The sequence below is a fragment of the Anopheles ziemanni genome, chromosome X (genome assembly GCF_943734765.1).
Source record: "Anopheles ziemanni chromosome X, idAnoZiCoDA_A2_x.2, whole genome shotgun sequence".
Taxonomy (NCBI): Eukaryota; Metazoa; Arthropoda; class Insecta; order Diptera; family Culicidae; genus Anopheles; species Anopheles ziemanni.
This window is the reverse complement of record NC_080707.1, coordinates 15,261,882-15,281,216: the sequence shown is the minus strand read 5'-3', so window position 1 is coordinate 15,281,216 and position 19,335 is coordinate 15,261,882. Positions and strand designations below refer to the sequence as shown.

General features: G+C 46.1%; 3 protein-coding genes across 3 annotated transcripts; 1 reads left to right on the top strand and 2 right to left on the bottom strand.

Moving 5' to 3' along the window:
• The first annotated feature begins 270 nt into the window (after positions 1 to 270).
• Positions 271 to 4,949, top strand: LOC131291154 (uncharacterized). Its single transcript, XM_058320346.1, has 7 exons — positions 271 to 292; positions 1,187 to 1,530; positions 1,716 to 1,733; positions 1,942 to 2,037; positions 3,921 to 3,967; positions 4,325 to 4,712; positions 4,789 to 4,949. The coding sequence occupies exons 1-7, from the start codon at positions 271 to 273 to the stop codon at positions 4,876 to 4,878; spliced, it is 1,005 nt and encodes a 334-aa protein (XP_058176329.1). The 3' UTR covers positions 4,879 to 4,949.
• Positions 4,950 to 4,971: 22 nt separating this feature from the next.
• LOC131291386 (prostaglandin reductase 1-like) lies at positions 4,972 to 6,176 on the bottom strand. Its single transcript, XM_058320589.1, has 2 exons — positions 5,960 to 6,176; positions 4,972 to 5,884 (listed from the first exon to the last, which is right to left on the bottom strand). Exons 1-2 carry the CDS (start codon positions 6,066 to 6,068, stop codon positions 4,989 to 4,991), a joined length of 1,005 nt encoding a protein of 334 aa, XP_058176572.1. The 5' UTR covers positions 6,069 to 6,176; the 3' UTR covers positions 4,972 to 4,988.
• Positions 6,177 to 7,399: 1,223 nt separating this feature from the next.
• Positions 7,400 to 18,765, bottom strand: LOC131291402 (ATP-binding cassette sub-family D member 3). The gene is made up of 8 exons (XM_058320609.1): positions 18,018 to 18,765; positions 17,513 to 17,625; positions 14,577 to 14,767; positions 14,375 to 14,472; positions 13,833 to 14,296; positions 13,668 to 13,765; positions 8,647 to 9,135; positions 7,400 to 8,581 (listed from the first exon to the last, which is right to left on the bottom strand). The coding sequence occupies exons 1-8, from the start codon at positions 18,128 to 18,130 to the stop codon at positions 8,168 to 8,170; spliced, it is 1,980 nt and encodes a 659-aa protein (XP_058176592.1). The 5' UTR covers positions 18,131 to 18,765; the 3' UTR covers positions 7,400 to 8,167.
• Between the last annotated feature and the right edge of the window lie 570 nt (positions 18,766 to 19,335).

Below are 19,335 nucleotides of genomic sequence, written 5' to 3'. Positions count from 1 at the left end.
GTTGAGCAAATAGTAAGGCTTTGTTTTCCGGCCGGATCATTGTTGGGGAAAAAATGTCAAAGGAGACTATCTTCACGAAAATTTTGAAAATTTTGCACCTAACTTTTCCAGTCTGTTTTTAATTCACGCACATCAAGTAACAACCGATCATCACCATCCAGCTTTAACCGCAAACTTTGCTTTCCTTTATCCACCAACAAAAGTTTTGCGCTGCAAAGGTGACAAATTTGACACTAATTCTTGTTCCTTTCCTTCTAGCGCCGGTCCACTATGGAAGGTACACAGCTGCGAGGTAAGTAGTAGTAGTAAATATGTTTTATAGAGGCTTTGAGCCGGGTGGCCTCTTTCACCTCTTTGCTGCGAGGTAACTGTGAACCAAATTATTCAAGACACCTCTTATAACTGTTAACACCTCTTATAACGATCGTGTGCAGGGAAGACGTCTAGCGAGCGTCTAGTGCTGCTCCTTAGCAGTTCGCGCAACTTATCGTTTTATGGCTTGGGAAGACGCGCAGCGAACGTGTGGTGGAGGGAATTAGACTTTCGCTAAACGTCTTAGTTGAGTCACGTTTGAAGCCTTCAAGGCGATCACCGTCTCCCCCTCCCGGGGGCTATACAAAGAGCCATTCAAGGTTCCATGCAAGTAAATTGCATGCAATTGCCTAGCACTTTTCCGTTACGAAATTCCGTTAAAACTAGAGTAGGGTGATTCCGATTCCGATTCATCGGAATCAATCGGAATGTTTCTTTGGCTTCGATTTTGGCATTCATCAATCTGTGGTGAATGATTCATGATTGCTAAAGATTCATGATTCTGTGAAGAATACATTCATGAAGTCCGAAGAATCTAAAAAAAATAAATACAACATTTATTCCAATCCTCAAAGATTCATAAATCAATCGGAATGAATCTTGGTTGAAAAATCATATGAATGAATCTCCCCGAAAGATTCACAATGCACAACTCAAGAGCATATTTTACTGAACTTGTGACGTGTGCTTAAGTTCTGGTCATTCCACCTTCCATCTCAATCATTTCTCAAACTGATCATTGTAACTATTGAATAATGTGAAACGAAAATGCTCTATGCCAGAAATGGTCTGGAAAAATCGGCAGGGTTCACGGTCAACGACTCGGACCCAGTTTTGGTATGAATTTATTTTTACCAATTCTCACTCATTGCAGATTATAAGCGCACGATCGGACAAAATCTGATCTTCTTAGCCTGCGTGTTGGTGGCGGTTTCCATCTACCGATTACTGACCGACGATCAGACGTGCCCGGCAGGCATCATCACCATTTGCACGATAATGATGTGCTATCTGCAATCTGCGCTGGTGTACCACATCATCAACCACACGCCGGTGAAGCCGCCGCCACCGCCGCCGGAAACATCCGAAGCGAATACGCCAGAAACCCCTTTCCGGACACCGCCCGGCATGCAATTCTTTGCGCCGCGCCCAGGATCGGAAGAGCTGGCGCAGTTTTTGAACGAGGCCCAGAGCCGCAATACGGGATTCTTTGGGGAGGCCAGGGAATGCATAATTAAGGAGGCCGGCCGCACCACCATTGGCTTGTTCTTACCGACCGCCGCCGCCCCGACCTTCGATGGAACCGATGAAAAAGGTTGTACTAATCTCTGCCGCGAGTACTAAAGCCGTCACCAGGTTCCAATTTTAACACATATCGTTTTGTTTTTCTTATCCTTTTTCAGACAACGAATACAGCGAAGGTGAGTAACGACGGCCACTAAACATTCTTCGTGAGCCAAACCATTCTTCGTGAGCCAAATCTTTCTGAGTCAGTTCACACAAAATGAGCCAAAATAAATCATCTTGGTGCATTGAACCTATTCACTCTTTATCAAGAATCAACTCACTCACTCACTCACTCTGGCTCAGTTTGCACATCACTACTTCATTACGCTTTTCGATTCACAGCTACCGAAGGCCCAGCCACAGCTTCAGCTCCAGGACCTCAGGTGTTTGTGGGACGCGATGAACCTGACACACCGGCCAACCCGGAACTTGGCAACGGTAGGCAGTGAAACTAAAAATATTTCCCCAATGTTATTTCCTAAAGGCAGTATTGATATTTTCTTCCCAAATAACACTAGAATAACCAGCCCGTGAGCGTTCCCTGGAAACGAATTAATCCTTTTGACTGGCAGCAACGAACAAACTTACTTTTAAGCATGCACAAATCGACCGGTGCACAAACATTCCATTTGAAAATTCATCATTCGTGAAAGCATAAGACAACAAATTTGGAAATTCATACATGGTAAACAAGCTTTATAATCAAACATCCTAAAGTATTTCGTACGACGTGTGCGACATCAAAAATTGTTTGGAACTCTTGTGCATCTTAAGGTCATTGTTGGCGTTTTCAAAAATCATATTGAACTAAAAATTACAATTCGATATTTAAATGGATGTGGATGACGGAATGGATGAACAAACTTAGTGTATACAAACCGAGGGATGGAAAAACCAACAACATTTATTACTCGAGAAATAATAAGGCAAACAAAGTATTAAAGGATAGTAAACAAATCTTCTAATCAAACATCATACAATTTTTAGAACGATGAGTGATGAACCCAAAATTACCTTGCAATTTTCAAACAGGAAAAGATCAAGCTTTGATAAGTTTAAAAACGTGTTCAATACCAGTTTTGTATCTCTAAATTCGGTCGTTTTAGAGTTAAGGCATATAACAATAATCCAAATAATATTTACATATTTGCAAGACGGCCGGGTGCATCCATAGAACAACAAATTTTAAACTTATTTCCCAAAAATTGCGATTTAAAAGTATTTGAAACAAACATCATTCAGATGCTTTGATTCCCATACGAACTACAGTTTGAAACAATAATTTAGAATGTATGAATGACGAAAACAAAATTCGATGGAGACACACATCTCGGAGAAACTTTTCGAATTAATTCCTTAAAATGTGTTTGCATTGCGGTCGTTATAGAGTAAAATATATGTGTAATCAAACTTGCTTTTAAGAGTGCACAAACCGACCCGGTGCAACAAACAATATTCCATTGCTTTAAAATGTATCACTCGTAAAAGCATAAAACAAACTTTCTGGAAATATGTATACGAAAGAGTCACGATTAATTAAAAAGTAAAAAAGTTTTCTACTTAAACATCATACAATTTTTCGATGGGCGAGTGAGACATCAAAATTGATAAGGAATTCTCGAACAGGAAAAAGAAATTCATCGTTTTCAACACGTTTTCATTACCAGTTTTTAATCTCTAAATTGGGTCGTTTTAGAGTTAAGGCATATAACAATAATCCAAATAATATTTACATATTTGCAAGACGGCCGAGTGCATCCATAGAACAACAAATTTTAAAATTATTTCCCAAAAAATTTGCTTTAAGAGTATTTGAAACAAACAACATTCACGTATCAACTATAGTTTGAAACAACAATTTAGAACGTACGATGAAAAACAAAATCGTACGAGACACATTTCAGTCATGTTCCTTAAAATGTTCATGTTTGCAGTCGAGTTCCTTAAAATGTTCATGTTTGCATTGCGGTCGTTTTATCACTTAATAATCACATTTATATGAAACACACATACATGTGCGAACTGTGCGTCTAAGGAATCCAAATATTTCACATTCGATACAAAACCTTAAACAGCCGGTCTCTCCAGTCTCATACAGTTATATTACGTTCACAAAATTTCTTTTCTAACTGCTAAGGTTCTCCAAATGTAGTTGCGGTTTCCTTTTCCCTTTAGCGCACACTGTTCGTACACAGTATGCAAATATCGATTAAGGCGTTCAATTGAAACAAAAGCAAACAAAACGGTGTTTCTCGCAGTGCTAAGGGCAAGGATTCAACTTTGAATGATGTCGATTTTGTGGTATCGGAAAGCACACACAGATAAGACGGACGCATCTAGAAGCGCGTTATCGAGCGAGATTCTTAGCGCAAGCGTAAATGACATCATAGGCTAGGCACCAGGTCTGAAATTCGAATCGTATCAGGCAATCGGTATCAATGTGATAACCACGTCACGATGGCTGAGACATTCACCGGCGGGAGAAGAGGGCGCTAGATGAGGCAGGCAAGGTAATCAGCATGCACTAATGACGGGTGGGCCCTCGATGTTGAAGCCGCGCAATATGTACGAGCACAATAAAAACAGCAGAAGCACCGACCAAAACCATCCGAGGGTTCACTTTGTTGCTCCTCCACGGAGGCTGCGGTTGTTGTTGTTTGTTTCTTTTGTCCCGTCTTCGCTTGTCCAGCGATAGGATGATTCGCCCAATCGTTCGCACACGTCATCCGCTACGACTGCTAGCAGCAGTGCTGGTCCTGCTGGAGCTGCTTATCGCTCGGTCCGGTTCGGTCGCGCAGGCAGCTGCAGCTTCAGCTGTCAAGATCAGCGCTGGCAGCGACAGTACGATGCAGAACCTCTCGACGCACATCCTCGACACGAGCCGCGGTAAGCCGGCACCGGAGGTGCCCATCACGCTGTACCGCCAGCAAGCGGGCGGCCAAGCGTGGACCAAGATCGGGGCCGGCATCACGGACGGCGATGGTCGGTTCCGGGAGTTCTTCGCCACCGACGGGCCACAACCCGGGCTACAGACGGGTGTGTACAAGCTGCACTTCGAGGTGGGTAGCTACTTCCGCAGCCGGAGTGTCGAAAGTTTGTACCCGTTCATCGAGGTAAGTGTTCGATGGTTGTGTGTTATCGGACAGTGACAAGCCTTACGAAACGCCATTGTCTCTTACTTGCTCGTAGGTTGTGTTTGCCGTTGCCGATCCCACCCAGCACTACCACATCCCGCTGCTGCTGAACCCGTTCGGCTACTCGACCTACCGTGGATCGTAGGGGAACGGTTAACAACCGCTGGCGAAATGTATATCGGTTTTTATCATAAATAAAACATCCAATTACAACGAACCGTTTGATCGTGTTTATTCCTTCGAGCGAAACCCGTATCACAGCTTGACCACCGCCTTGCCGGTATTGCCACCGGTTAGCATGCTGACGAACGCCTCCGGCATACGCTCGAAGCCCTCGGTCACGGTCTCCTGATAGGTGAGCTTGCCCTCCTCGATCCACCGCAGGTTGGCCTCGATGCCCTCCATCCAGCGCTTGTGCCACCGCGTCACGAGGAAGCCCTCCTGGCGCAGCTGCTTGAACACGTACTCGCGCTGCGGATCCGACACCTTCACCCGCCCATCGTTGTAGTTGGAGATGGTGCCGCACACCGAGATGCGCCCGTACAGGTTCATCTGCAACAGCACCGCGGCCGAGATGTAGCCACCGACGTTATCGAAGTAGCAGTCGATGCCCTTCGGTGCGGCCTTCTTCAGTGCCTCGGCAAACCCGCTCTCGCCCACCGCACGGTAGTTGATCGTGGCGTCGAAACCGAGCTGCCGCAACCAGGCACACTTCTCGTCCGTACCGGCCACACCGACCACCGTGCAGCCCTTCAGCTTCGCTATCTGCCCAACGATGCTACCGACGGCACCGGCCGCCCCGCTCACCACCACCGTTTCACCCTCCTTCGGCTGGCACAGCTCCAGGAAGCCAAAGTAGGCCGTGTTGCCCGGCATGCCCAGCACGCCGACAGCGAGCGAGCGCGGATGGCGCCCGAACGACGGCAGCACGTACGGTTGGCTTTCGGCGGGCAGTTTCCGCGGGTCAACGAGGCAGTGCGTCCGCCAGCCAAAGTTGCCAAACACATACGCACCAACCGGGAAGTTCGGGTGCCGGCTGGCCGTCACCTTCGCCACCTGTCCGCCGATCATCGTCGTCCCGACCGGGTACGAGGCCATGTACGGCCGCATGTACGGGTCGACGCTGAGGAACTCGGCTTCGGTGAGAAACTCTGAAATACCCAAACGAAAACCATTAGCACAAAGCCCCAAACACACGCAGAGGCTTCGAGCGCCAAACCACCTACCATTCTCCTTCAGCTCGTCCGAGAACACTTCCTCCTCGAGCCGAAAGTTCTCATCCTTCGGCAACCCATCGAACGGCTTCACGTAGACCCACTTGCGACCGACAACCATCTTGAGCTTCCAAACACTTGAATGAAAAAGAACACAACCTCCAAAACGCACTTCCGAACGGAACGACGACCGGCGAACGTACTACGCGCTCCCAGCCGAGGTGGAATCGATTTAACCTGTACGCCGAATAGATAACAGCTTATCGCCGAAACGCGGTCCAATCATGCCCCCCTAGCCTTTCCGTTTACACTGCCCGAGTTGGCGTGTCGCAAGGAGCGTAAAGTCCTTTGGATATTCGACCGAACCCGCGATATTTCCGTGCACACAAATGCAGAAAGCCAAGCCTAGCTTATCACTAACCCGTCACGCACGATGATTGACTAGAGAGATCTATTTTAAATTATTCGATGATGTCAACGGACCGTGAGACTTTTTTAACCGGATTCATCCGACGTTGCTTGAAACAATTAAAGCTTGAGCAACTATTCAACAGGTCCGTGCTGCCGGTGGCGTTCTCTGTTGAAGATAGATAAAAGAGTAAACATTTATCTTATCTACTACACATATTAGTATCGAAAGCAAAGCGTGCCGTCAACATGACAGTGCATCTTTTTAATTGTAATTTGAATTCTCTCGTAGCGATGCAGCGAACAAGATAACGCTGAAGCAGGAACGATTGCATTGGTGTTTTGTACCTCATAATCAACTTTCAAATAGCATTTCTAACCACGATGCGCTTGAAAAAAAAAAATCCACATCACCTATGAAGTGCACGGTTACATTAAATTATAATTCTGTTAATTGTTATACTATGTCAAAATACTTGAATAGTTCATCATGCTATTTGAATAGTTCACCAAACTAGGGTAAAATGCGATAAAATATTTAGCATTCAAAATAGTACATGGTTTGATGTGATGTTTCTTTTTTAAACTTTATAAAGTTAGCTTTTAAACTGTCTCCAAAAAACAATCATTATCTAACTAATTTGTAATATTGTCACTATGGTAAAAAAAATGTAGTTGAACATATGCATTATTCAGGTGCACAGAGTTCATAACACATTCAGCAGTATTCATAACAGCAAAGATAATGATACAGGCACATTTACTATCTAATGATGTATTTAATGTACTCAACATCTAAACCGCAAACAAATCGAGAACCGTGAAACGCCTTGCAGCTTGATAGAATCATTTACTTTTGCTATGTGCGGGTTTTGTCATCATGATACGTGAAAACGACCAACATTCCCTTATGTAACAATTCCAAGGACAAGAAAGTGTATGGAATTTTCCCGATGTAGTGAATAATCCACACTAGAGACAAAGGTAATTTTGCACACTGCATGATGACAAACAAACAAGTTCGAAGCAATCAATTGATTTGTGTTCAAGCTGTTGGTTTTTCTTTCTATATATTTATATTGTGTTGTCACTTTTGCGCAGGGGAAGCGAAGTACAGACAATTGTGGTGGTTGCGGTTCGAAGGAACAGCACGAATGAGGTGATGGTTAAATAAACTTGTACATACACTTTTAGCTGTTTGTGACGAGCTGCGTTAGCATTTGTCGCCATACTTCCCATTTCATTCGCTTATGGTTTCCAGCAACGACGTGTATGTTCGTCAGCAACAAATAGAAAATCAAGCTCAAATTAAATTTTCTGTTTTCTAAAACACTAACGGAACCGTTGCATCATCGCTTACCCTTCTCGGCACCACGATGCACTCTAAACATGCTCAATTATATATAAAAAAATATAAGGTTTCCTGCACCCGTAAAAATCTGACAACCGAAGACAACTAACACGCTTCCGCCCGTCTGCTGCAGCTATAGTAGCCGAAAACAGTGAATGAAGTTTAAAATAAAGAGCAAAGGCGACCCGCTATAGGTGGCGTACGCAAGTGCGCCCTTTGCGATAGACATCGTTGTTTTGTTAAATAGCGTTGTAACCACCAAACCTACTTAATGCTAAAACGGTAAAAAATAAACAAAACCTATGCGCTCGAATCGTCACCAACGATTCAGGCGTGTGCGAACGGTAACATAGCTAATCGGATCCGCTAACATCCCTTCTTTTATGACGATGCATCCGTAGTAAATTAATGTCAAACGGGGAAAGGAGTAGCCGGACCATACCGCGCTGCCTGCTGCGGTTTTAAGAGCCGAACTGGTCCTGCGTACCGTCGATCGGTGCGAACTCGTACGCACCGTGGCCGTCGAACTTGAGGTAGTAGTCGTGGTGCGTCCACAGCGACTTTCGGTGCGAGACGGTAAACAACGTGATGCCAACCTGGCGGCAGTACTCGTACATGCTGCCCTCGACGTCCACCGAGACCGCCGACGTGCACTCGTCCAGGATCGCAAACTGCGGATTGTGGTAGAACAGTCGTGCCATCGCAATGCGCTGCTTTTCACCCCCGGACAGCACATCGATCCAGTCCTCGATCGCATCCAGGCCCTTCTCGCGCACCTGCAGATAGGTAAGCTGCACCAGATCGAGATAGTTCAGCAGGTCCGCATCCGTCTTGCCGCGGCGCTTCATCTCCTGGTGCGTGTGCGGGTAGATGATCTGAGGCGAAAACAACAACGTTCACAATTTGTTTTAACCATCAACCATCGGTTAACCATAAGTACCTGATCTCGCAGCGAACCAAGCGTCATGTAAGGACGCTGTGGAATGTAGAAGAGTTTGCCGGCCGGCGGTTTCGTCACCTTGCCGCCCCAGGTCGGCCAAAGTTCGCCGAGGATGCGGAATAGGCTGCTCTTGCCGCAACCGTTCGGTCCGCACACGAGCACATTCATACCAGACTTCACCTCGAACGTGAGGTCCTTTACCAGGACGTCCCCGTTCGGCGTTACCAGCGGTACGTGCTCGAACTTGATCAGATTATCTTGGAACTTGAGCAGACCCCGGCCCGGCCCGATGTCACCGGCGTCGGCGATGGCCGAGTTGCTCACCATCGTGCGCTCGTAACGGCCCGAGTTAAGATCCTTCAGGACCACCGTCAGCTCGGTCATGCGTGCCGTGAACCCGGCCAAGCGGGACATCTCGCGTCCCGCCAGCACCAACCGTCCAATAGCTTCCGCCAGCTTCACCAGCATGCGGCCGAATGTATAGTAGCGCTGTAATGCAATAAACAATAGTAAATTATTATGGCCACCTTAAGGTGAAAATCGAAAGAAGAGAAATGTTAAAACTAATATATCTTCGAAAAATATTATCGACCCTTCAATAAGGATCTTTAAAATAAATATAAGCTAAGATGACTGTGAATTCCTTAGTACAATATACCCAAACAAGTTAAAATTGTATGCATTGAGAAAACCAAAACAAAACTAGTTTTTTTACGAACAATGCTGCGTGGCTATTGCCAATCGAACATTAAGTTATTAACCTACAGTAGGCAGTTAACGTATTCTTACAGGCACTGTTGTAAGCTTGCTTTGTGAACAGCATAAGGAAAAAGATAATTGAGGGTATTATAATTGGGAGCGCGGAAACGATACACTTCTCGACACTGCCCCATACAAAAGGTAAACAACACCTTTGAAAAAAGCGAAAAAATGGCTAGCCGCGTCGTTTCGTTTCCGCGCATCGTCTCGACACGTAGGTGGCGTCGTTTTGGATCGTCGAGACTAGTGTTGTGTCAAGTAGCTCTTTTCATTGAGCAGAGCAGAGCCTGCTCGCTCAATTAGATGAGCAGAGCGAGCCACCTAGCTCAGCTGCTCAGCTTGCTACTGAGCTGAGCTGTTGTTACTGAGGTGGCTCACCAACTGAGGTGGCTCACCTATTGAGGTGGCTCACCTACTGAGGTGGCTCACCTACTGAGGTGGCTCACCTACTGGTGGCTCATCAAACTCAGTTGTGCGGTGGCTCAGTAAACTCAGTTGTGCTGGTGGCTCAGCAAACTCAATTGTGCGGTGGCTCATCAAACTCAATTGTACTGGTGGCTCTTCAAACTCATTTGTACCGGTGGCTCAGTAAACACAGTATGTTTTATGTCCATGAACCGACAATTGAGTAACATTGTAAAACTGATAAGTTAGATGGTCAAACATGTTCGTTTAATGCGGTTGGTAACACGTTAACCGCCATGTCAGTCCTTGGGGACTGACCGTTTCCGTTGGGTGAAGTTTTCGTTCACGCCACGTAGGTTCCTTGGGACTGACAAATCTATGAGTCGTGGCGGTCGATCAGTGTCGGCCCGCCAGTGTCGGTCCGCCAGTGTCGGTCCGCCAGTGTCGGTCCGCCAGTGTCGGTCCGCCAGTGTCGGTCCGCCAGTGTCGGTCCGCCAGTGTCGGTCCGCCAGTGTCGGTCCGCCAGTGTCGGTCCGCCAGTGTCGGTCCGCCAGTGTCGGTCCGCCAGTGTCGGTCCGCCAGTGTCGGTCTTAGGCAAAGTTGAAGGGTAAGACTTTCCCCTTCGTGTCCTCCTTCTTGTCTCTCCTTAGTTTTTGTAGACCGTTTGCTCTGAGCGAGGCGCGGATATCGCGGCGCGTTTGGGTTATGTTTCTTTTATTTTTATTCTCTTTGTCGCACTTGTACGGATTGCATGCGCGTATGTGTGATTGTGCATGGGTCTATTGGACCCGTTAGTTTTTTTGGGTTATGTTTTTTTTTGTTTTTATTCTCTTCGTCGCACTGGTACGCATTGCGTGCGCGTATGTGTGATTGTTTACGGGTTTATTGGAACGTTTGTACCAGCTTTGTTTCTATAAATCGGCCATGGGTATTGCCATCATTCTTTGGAAGCTGTTGGGGCTAATGTTTCGTCCAAATGGCATTCTTGTGAATTGGTAATAGCCTGAAGGAGTTGAGAACGCTGTATATCTTCGCGAGTCTTTGTCGAGAGAGATCTGATGGAAGCCTGACATAAAGTCTAAAATACTGAAGTACTTGGCTCTTCCTAATTGATCTAAAATTCTGTTAAGCCTTCATAATGGAAATTTGTCAGTCACGATTTTCTTGTTTAACTGTCGAAAATCTACAACTTATTTCAATTTTTTGTTTCCTTCATCTGATTTCTTCGGTACCTTAAGAATTGGTGAGTTGTATACTGAGACAGAATGTTCTACAATGTTGTCTTTCAGCATTTTGTCGACTTGCTTGTTGATTTGATCTGCTTGTGAATGGAATTGTTTGTAATTCGGAATGTAGGTTTTTTCTCCTTCAATTGAATTTATTGTGTAAAAGTTGTTGTTTTTGATTGGATCAGATTAGCAGCACAAAAAAAGAGCAGTTCTTCGGAGATTTTGCGATACTTTTTGAAGTTTTATACTATTTAATGATGTCTAAAACTGATAGTTTGCTAATGTAAGGCTAATTCCATATGTTTGAAAACTTTTTCCATGATAGTTATGATAGATTCGTTATGATAGATAAATGATGATTTTTCGTTCCAGCAAAGTTGTGTGACGCATATTTCAACGAAAACTTCAATAATCGAAATCGAATCATCCGGAAGCTTCTAACGATGCGCAAGAGTTGTCTGAATCGATGATAACAAATATCATGAATCGAACCTTACTTACATACCACTTTAGCTAACAAAAATACGATGAAATCAAACTATCCGACTTTACGTTTGGCCGTCAACATTCTGACCTTTTCCACTCTATTGTTTATAGTGCCGCTTTTGGAGGATTTTTTAAACCTTTTTTTGCACGTACTTCGTAGCAAGGTGCACCAAGAAGATGCAATGAACAAACATCATTATTATCAGTTCTAAGTACTCTAAAATCGAGGACAAAGTCGGACGCATGCTCATTTTTTAGCGTCCGGATTAACTTTGGGCCCAGTGTATTTTTACATGCCTCGGACCTTATTGATTATTTTTCGTAAAAATCCGTACAGATGTGTAGCGACGTTAATTAGAGCCAAATCATTAATATAAAACATACTTATTTTTACTGTCATGCTTTCCGCTACATGCTTCTGCTGCACAAATATATTAAAAAATAGCAATAACACGAATAAGCTTCAAACGCAAACCAGACGAAAAAGTAACAGCAGTTTATAGAAACAAAGCTGGTACAAATGTTCCAATAAACCCGTAAACAATCACACATACGCGCACGCAATGCGTACCAGTGCGACGAAGAGAATAAAAACAAAAAAAAACATAACCCAAAAAAACTAACGGGTCCAATAGACCCATGCACAATCACACATACGCGCATGCAATCCGTACAAGTGCGACAAAGAGAATAAAAATAAAAGAAACATAACCCAAACGCGCCGCGATATCCGCGCCTCGCTCAGAGCAAACGGCCTGCAAAAACTAAGGAGAGACAAGAAGGAGGACACGAAGGGGAAAGTCTTACCCTTCAACTTTGCCTAAGACCGACACTGGCAGACCGACACTGGCGGACCGACACTGACGGACCGACACTGATCGACCGCCACGACTTATAGATTTGTCAGTCCCAAGGGACCTACGTGGCGTGAACGAAAACTTCACCCAACGGAAACGGTCAGTCCTCAGGGACTGACATGGCGGTTAACGTGTTACCAACCGCATTAAACGAACATGTTTGAATCTAACTTATCAGTTTTACAATGTTACTCAATTGTCGGTTCATGGACATAAAACATACTGTGTTTACTGAGCCACCGGTACAAATGAGTTTGAAGAGCCACCAGTACAATTGAGTTTGATGAGCCACCGCACAATTGAGTTTGCTGAGCCACCAGCACAACTGAGTTTACTGAGCCACCGCACAACTGATGAGCCACCAGTAGGTGAGCCACCAGTAGGTGAGCCACCTCAGTAGGTGAGCCACCTCAGTAGGTGAGCCACCTCAGTAGGTGAGCCACCTCAGTAGGTGAGCAAGCTCAGTTGGTGAGCCACCTCAGTTTTTGTTTCAGAGAGGTAGCTCTCTGCTCAGTGAGGTGAGCAGAGCGGCTCAGGTAGCTCATCTGCTCACTACACAACACTAGTCGAGACGGCCAGCCATTTTTTCGCTTTTTTCAAAGTGCTGTTTACCTTTTGTATGGGGCAGTGTCGAGAAGTGTATCGTTTCCGCGCTCCCAATTATAATACCCTCAAATATTGTTTTTGAAACACGCTTCGATTTCATCGATTTAACATCGTCCAAAACTAGCGAAGTACGTAAGGGTTGCAAACCTTTTTTTTTCAAGTGACACAACATTAAGAAAGGTAAAAACAAAAGCTCTTTAGATCTGAAGTAGATTTTGTAAATTAGAAATGAACTAAATATGACAGTTATTAAGTTGAAATGAAAGTGGCGATGCATATATCAGAGATAACATGATTTGCTTCTAGTTGAAGTACATTGGTTAACTCATGTTTTGCATGCCAATACTGGACCGGTTTTATACAAAGACTATCTTTTAAATGCAAGAATGCGGTCCTATCTGGGGTGTAACAATAAACATCCCATAGACAACACTGCACAGCTATGGGTGGAATATTTCCTCAATTATAATGTTTTGCAGCAAACGTATTGGATGTTTAAATAGGGATTCATCGCGGGTTAATGCAATAGTGATATGATGCCGTTATAAAACAAGTAAAAGCCATGCTTGTTTTCCCCAAATGCGAACCAAATGCTCCTATTTTCTACCAGAAATCGATTTGTTTCGTCAAAACGGACGATAGTTGTCGTCAAACGGACGTCACCGTCGGCATTACTTACGCTCAACCGTTCACTCTGCTGACTACCAGTAAGCAGTGGATGGTTCTTCTCGAAGAACGGTAGGGAGACGGCGTAGAACCCAACGACAGTAGCAATATCTAAAAAGAAGCAAAACAAATGAGTACTTGGGATCGATCTCGTGACAGCAAAAGAGCCGCATCATACATTTTGCCACCATATTGTCGACGATGCCCATCCCGACGCGGAACTCGAGGAACTTGCGCAGGTGGCCAACGAGCTTGCTGAAGCTCGCCAGGATGGTGAGCTTCTCGCGGTTGTTGCCGCGATAGAAGGCGATCTCCTCCGAGTTCGTGATCAGCCGGCTGTTGACGTAGCGGAACTCGCCCTCCAGCTTCTGCTCCATCACCGTCAGGCGACCGGTCGGCTTGCGCAGGTTGGTCAGGAACACGCCGGAGAAGAACAGGTACAGCAGCAGGATGCCGGGCGTGGTGCCGCCGAGGTTGGTCGTCAGCCGGTACACGTAGATCACGATATCGAGCAGCGGTTTGCAGATATTCGAGTACAGGTCGGTGACGCTCTCGCAGAACTTGTCGATGTCCGTCGTCAGCAGCTGATCCGCGTTCGCTATCCGGTTGTCCAGGTTGGACATTTTGTAGTAGGTGAATCCTCTGCAAAACGGAGGGAGGAGAAAAGACACCGGTTACTTTGGTAGGGCTTACTACCCGCGGACGGACGGACGGACTTACTTCAGGTACTCGTTGTATAAATATTGCGACAGGTTCGTTCGGAAACGAAGCTTCAATTCGCCTATGCTCCACTTTAGCACATTGTTAACAACAGCAATCTAGCGAACAAAGAGAGAGGCGAGCGAGTCGCAAATTAGCCAATAGAGCATACGATTATGGCACACTCGCGGTCGCCTTTGGGTGTTGGGGGGAAAGAACTTACCGCCGGCAGCGCCGAAAGGTACTTGACCAGCGACGAGCGGAACTGCTGCTTGTTCATCGTAATGATGGTGCTCTCGATCGCCGTCGCATTCTGTATCATCCAGATATCGCTGACCGAGCGGGCAATCAGCGACAGTGCAATCACGGCCAGCAAACCGTTCTCCACGCTCCATGCCTTCGGTATGATGATGCCTGGCGTTGATGCCGGTGCGGTCCACACCAGACGTTGCGTTTGAATAAGACAAAACAAAGAGGGAGGAAAACGAGAACAGATAGACGGCGTGTTAGCGAGTGGACATTTTGCAATTAGTTTGCTGATTGAGAATAATTTACAACGAAGCTACAGCATAGCGTACGTTGAAGAGCAGGTAGACGGAATGAGATTTGTTTTTGCGTAAAATAAGTTCTTGTATCTACACGTATCGTTATATCAAATTGAGTTTTCTTGACCATTTTCTTAATTGAAAGTAACATTATTATAGATCAATTACCGCATTTGTTTTAAAATAATGCTGACACCAATTTGTTTACCTGCATCAAACGTTTTCAAACCCGTTTTTGCGACAACCACCACTTCGATCGCCATTTTTTCTCAAGTTTGTGGCACAAAACTAGGCCAAAGGGGACATGTTTTGCTTGTTTATATTCGATTCCATGTATCGCCACTCAAAATAAATCATTACATTGAGATCTGGTGAACTGTGAGGTCAACCATTCTCTACTAAAAAATCAGTCAAATTTGCCCGTTTACGGTTAGGGATCAAATAAGCTGTGTTTTAAAAAGTGTTTCATCTTGTGTAAACACCTCATAATCCGTCCTCAATATTTTTCCAATATAAGTCTTCATAAAATGCTACAAAAAAAAACCCGTTATAGACGTCTTTTTCGTGTCTGAATATTCAAAATCTCAATTTTGAACAGCCTGAGATTGTTGCAGGACTTTTGAAGTCTTGTTTAAACAGTTCGTTCGTTCAATGTACGAAAAATATGCAGAAAATATATGAAGTGGAGTAAAAGTTGAAATAAAAAGAGTATGATGATATATGGAACACGGTATACATCCACGTCCACAGCCATTTTACTGCGATCTTCAGAAATCGGCATGCATTCGTTGCTCGACAACCGGTAAATAGCGAACTGCCCGGTTGCCTTTCAAGCGTCATTCAAACAGGTCTCCAAACTCGAGCAAAAACATGCTAAGATTTGCCCATCCTTTTGTTGTTTACCAATCTAAGCATCCTCATTTTTTTACGGTAAACTTGTTGGCACCTCCGACAAGAACGAGGAACGAGAACGATTAAACAAAAATGCCCCCAGTGGGAACTGTGTGCGTGTGTGTGGTTTTGGATTTACGTAACATTTGACATTCGAGCAACTGGAGGCAAGAAGCATCCGCAAGTCAATGATGGAGCAGTTTATATCCGCTGCCATGCTCTTGAGCGGGGCGTTCCTTTGCTACTAATAACCACTCGAGCAGCACTCGGGTGGCAGAATTTACGTCAATGATCACCGGATTGTGCAAACGAGGAAAAAAACACAGGTTGGAGAAACTCGATTCGACCCAGACCGCAACGTCACGAAGAATGATTTCCGACGAAGCGTCGGATGCTAGTGTTGCTGCAGTTCGGCACTGAAGGCTTTGGATGTTTGTAGGCGGATACGGGGTTATTTGTTTAAATTTCATTTCGAAATTGGCCATGGGTTAGATACGCAAAATGTTGGTCTACTTCGAATCATCGGTCCATGATTTGGGAAAACATAATAAAAACTAGCTAAAAATGGGAATCAAATAAAAATGTTCTGCTTTATCTGAAAACCATGCTTATTCGAACTATGATGCGTTCATGGATTTGTTCCGAGACACTTGAAAAGATTGTCATTGGAATCATCCGCTAGGCCACTAGAAGAAACCCGTTCCATTGGACTTGTGCAAGCAGCCCCGGGGGTACGCAATCAATCGTACCCGATCACAGTTAACCTTTCGACTAACTTCGACTATTCTGGAATCGTTAATTAAACAACATTTGCGACCGGACCCTTCGGTCCAGGTTGGTGCAACGGCCGGTTGCCGGTTGCATTATTCATACCGGTAGGCCAGCGACGCTTCTCCGTGTCCTACTGCCACCGGTGTTTGCAAATTGCCACCCGCCCCGGGGTTTTTTTGTTTTTGTATGTGGAAAAATAGTGTGGATTTTTCCACTGATCGGGGGTAATGTCCTCGACCCAACCTTGCCGTATGAAGAAAAGTGCCGTTTGCTCCATCCAATGTCCGGGGGCATGGGAAGTAAGTAATCTTCTTGCTGCCACTCTTCCAGTTGCCCGATGAGGAACACCTCCCCCATTCGCTCTCTCGTTGCTCGTTTCTGGTCGTTTTCTTGTCTTATCTCAAAACAAAAGCTCCAGCTTTATTCCTAATCGTGCTCCCGCACCCCTTTTCCAGGTGCGTTATGAGATCATATTTAGCCGCAGTCAGTTCCCAGTTTGGCAGGAAGTGTTCGATCTCGATTCTTTGCCCTGCTGACTGCCATCGGTGGGATGACTGGCGATACCGAGGGGCTCTTGTCCGTTATCTGCACACACACACACACAAACATCGGGCAGGCGTGGTGCGAGTAAGGGGTGGAGGGGAAAAGGTGACCTGATCAACCCGTGCCTACCAGCACCCTTCCCCTCCCTTCCGCCCGGTGCCGCGCTGGACCGTGCGTGCTCGCACTTTTTCGGCCACCTCGGGTGTCTGAACTCTTGCGCATAACGCGAGCCGGAATCATGTCAACTCATTCCGCGCTCGCGCACCAATTAGAAACCCGATAGGCACAGCGCGCTGTTGTTGAGTTGGCCTGCCTCACATTGGACATTGGACATGGGCACACCAATGCCCAGCCCCAAACACACACACGCGCGCGCACGCACGGGCGCATACAATCGCGCCAAACTTACCTAATAGTGCGCGTAGCTGTTTGAAGAAAACAGCATTGACGTGGGCCTTCGGGCTGCGCTTCTCCTTCTTGTCGCTGATGAAATATTGTATTTCGTCCTCCGGCCGCTGCTTGCTACATTCCGAGGGGATCGAAAAAAAAAATAGAAACGGACGCATTAGTGAACGTAACGATTCACATATCTATTTCGATAAATGATCAATGAATTCGACGAAAGTTAACGATGGAAAGGAGGGTGATGTTTCCCGCCCTACCTAATCGTGATGTGCTATTTTAGCTACATTTCAAAAGCCAATAATTTGGAGCGTTTGTTTGAGGAAATGTCGCAAGCGTTAAATACGTTATAACGTGCCTCGCGACGGAAAGAAAATCTGCCTGACATTGAATTACCATGTTACGGAAAAGCTACGCGTCGAGCAGCTTTTGCCGTTCCGAACTGAGCTGTTGCCCTGACCTTGGTGGGAAACTGGTTCCCCGCCCGGCCCGGTCGGCCCGGTGCCACTTACCGATTTTTGTGAACCTGTTTGCCGTACAGTATGATGCAGGTGGCCACGGTGCAGCCAGCAATGCCGACCACGGCATTCTGGTTCGATAGCAGCTTACTCAGAGTGGGCGCCATAGCGTAAACCTGGTTCTAGGTGCGAGGTCGGAATGTAGAGGAGCACAATTTCCGGCCGGATCACGACGTTATGATCCGTAGGGGAGGAAGGTCGGTTGACTGGTCGTTGATCGTTGGAGGTAGAAGGTGGGAATGTTTCACTGTTTCCAATGCCTACTGCCAATCATCTGGCCAAGACGGTTGATTGCGGTTCCCTGCTCCGGCGCACACCAGCGGCCCCCTTTCCCAGAGTTTGTCTCGACGGGGCTTTCTCCGCCGATGGTTAGCACACACACACACACTCTCCTTCTCTCTCTCCCTCGCTTGCTCTCTCTCTCACTCCTTCTTTTCTTCCCTCTCTCTCACACTCTTTTACACGCTCGCTTCCGATGTCTCGCTCATTTAGCACCGGTGTCGTCTTCACCGTCAGCTGTCTGGTGCACCTCTGGGACGGTCGAACCGTTGCGAACCTGTGCAGGAGCCCGGCGTTGAAGCTCCGGTGGCGTTCACACCTCGCGTACAAATGTCAGCGCCGTCCCAACCCTTGAGACCAACACCAACCGGTTCCGCGGTCGCGCGTGGACACAAACACTCGCGGCAGCGAAATCGCGCGGCGATAGAAAATGAAGAAAAAAACGTAATCACCGACCCCACCCGCAACCTTCATCCACCACCTGCACACTCCGCTCCTTCTGACGCTCTGCGGTCGCGCTTCGCTAGGCGCGTGATCCGAAATGCTCTTTGAACCCCGTCGTTCGCTTCCCAAGCAGTGCCAAGAAACAGGTAGCTGGTATCACAGGCCAGAGTTTGCTATTGTTTTATCACACACCATGCACACTCGCATGCGCTAGCGGAACACAGCAAAACAACGCGTAATTAACGAATGGGTTTGCCTGGAAACAAACGCCACAACAAACGCTGCAATGAAACTTCCCCCAATCAAGTATCAATGAAATCTTTTAATCACTCTGCATGCACCTACTGCTGCCAGCACAACTTTTCTTTTGTGGGAAAGTCTTCACGATCGACAACACCTTTTGCAAAAGGAACATTCCGTTTACACACAGCTAGCACGACAAGGTGAAAGACAGGTGAGATCAAGCAAGGTTTTGAAAGCACACTGCGTTGCTTCCTGTAGGAAAACGTCAACAAATCGCCAGCCAAATGTCATGGCTGTCACGAGCGGAATGAAACGGTGCAGGCATTTGTTTTCGATCGGAAATTAC

Bases quoted from the DNA above. Each gene is read 5' to 3' on its own strand.
- LOC131291154 (XM_058320346.1), top strand. From the start codon at position 271: ATGGAAGGTACACAGCTGCGAG. The intron at 2,038-3,920 runs GTAGGCAGTGAA...AAGCACACACAG, and splicing joins CAACCCGGAACTTGGCAACG to ATAAGACGGACGCATCTAGA. The intron at 3,968-4,324 runs GCAAGCGTAAAT...TCGCACACGTCA, and splicing joins TATCGAGCGAGATTCTTAGC to TCCGCTACGACTGCTAGCAG.
- LOC131291386 (XM_058320589.1), bottom strand. From the start codon at position 6,068: ATGGTTGTCGGTCGCAAGTGGGTCTACGTGAAGCCGTTCGATGGGTTG. The intron at 5,885-5,959 runs GTAGGTGGTTTG...TGGGTATTTCAG, and splicing joins GGACGAGCTGAAGGAGAATG to AGTTTCTCACCGAAGCCGAG.
- LOC131291402 (XM_058320609.1), bottom strand. From the start codon at position 18,130: ATGGCGCCCACTCTGAGTAAGCTGCTATCGAACCAGAATGCCGTGGTC. The intron at 14,473-14,576 runs GTAAGTTCTTTC...TTTGTTCGCTAG, and splicing joins ACCTTTCGGCGCTGCCGGCG to ATTGCTGTTGTTAACAATGT. The intron at 13,766-13,832 runs GTATGATGCGGC...GCTTCTTTTTAG, and splicing joins CGACAATATGGTGGCAAAAT to ATATTGCTACTGTCGTTGGG.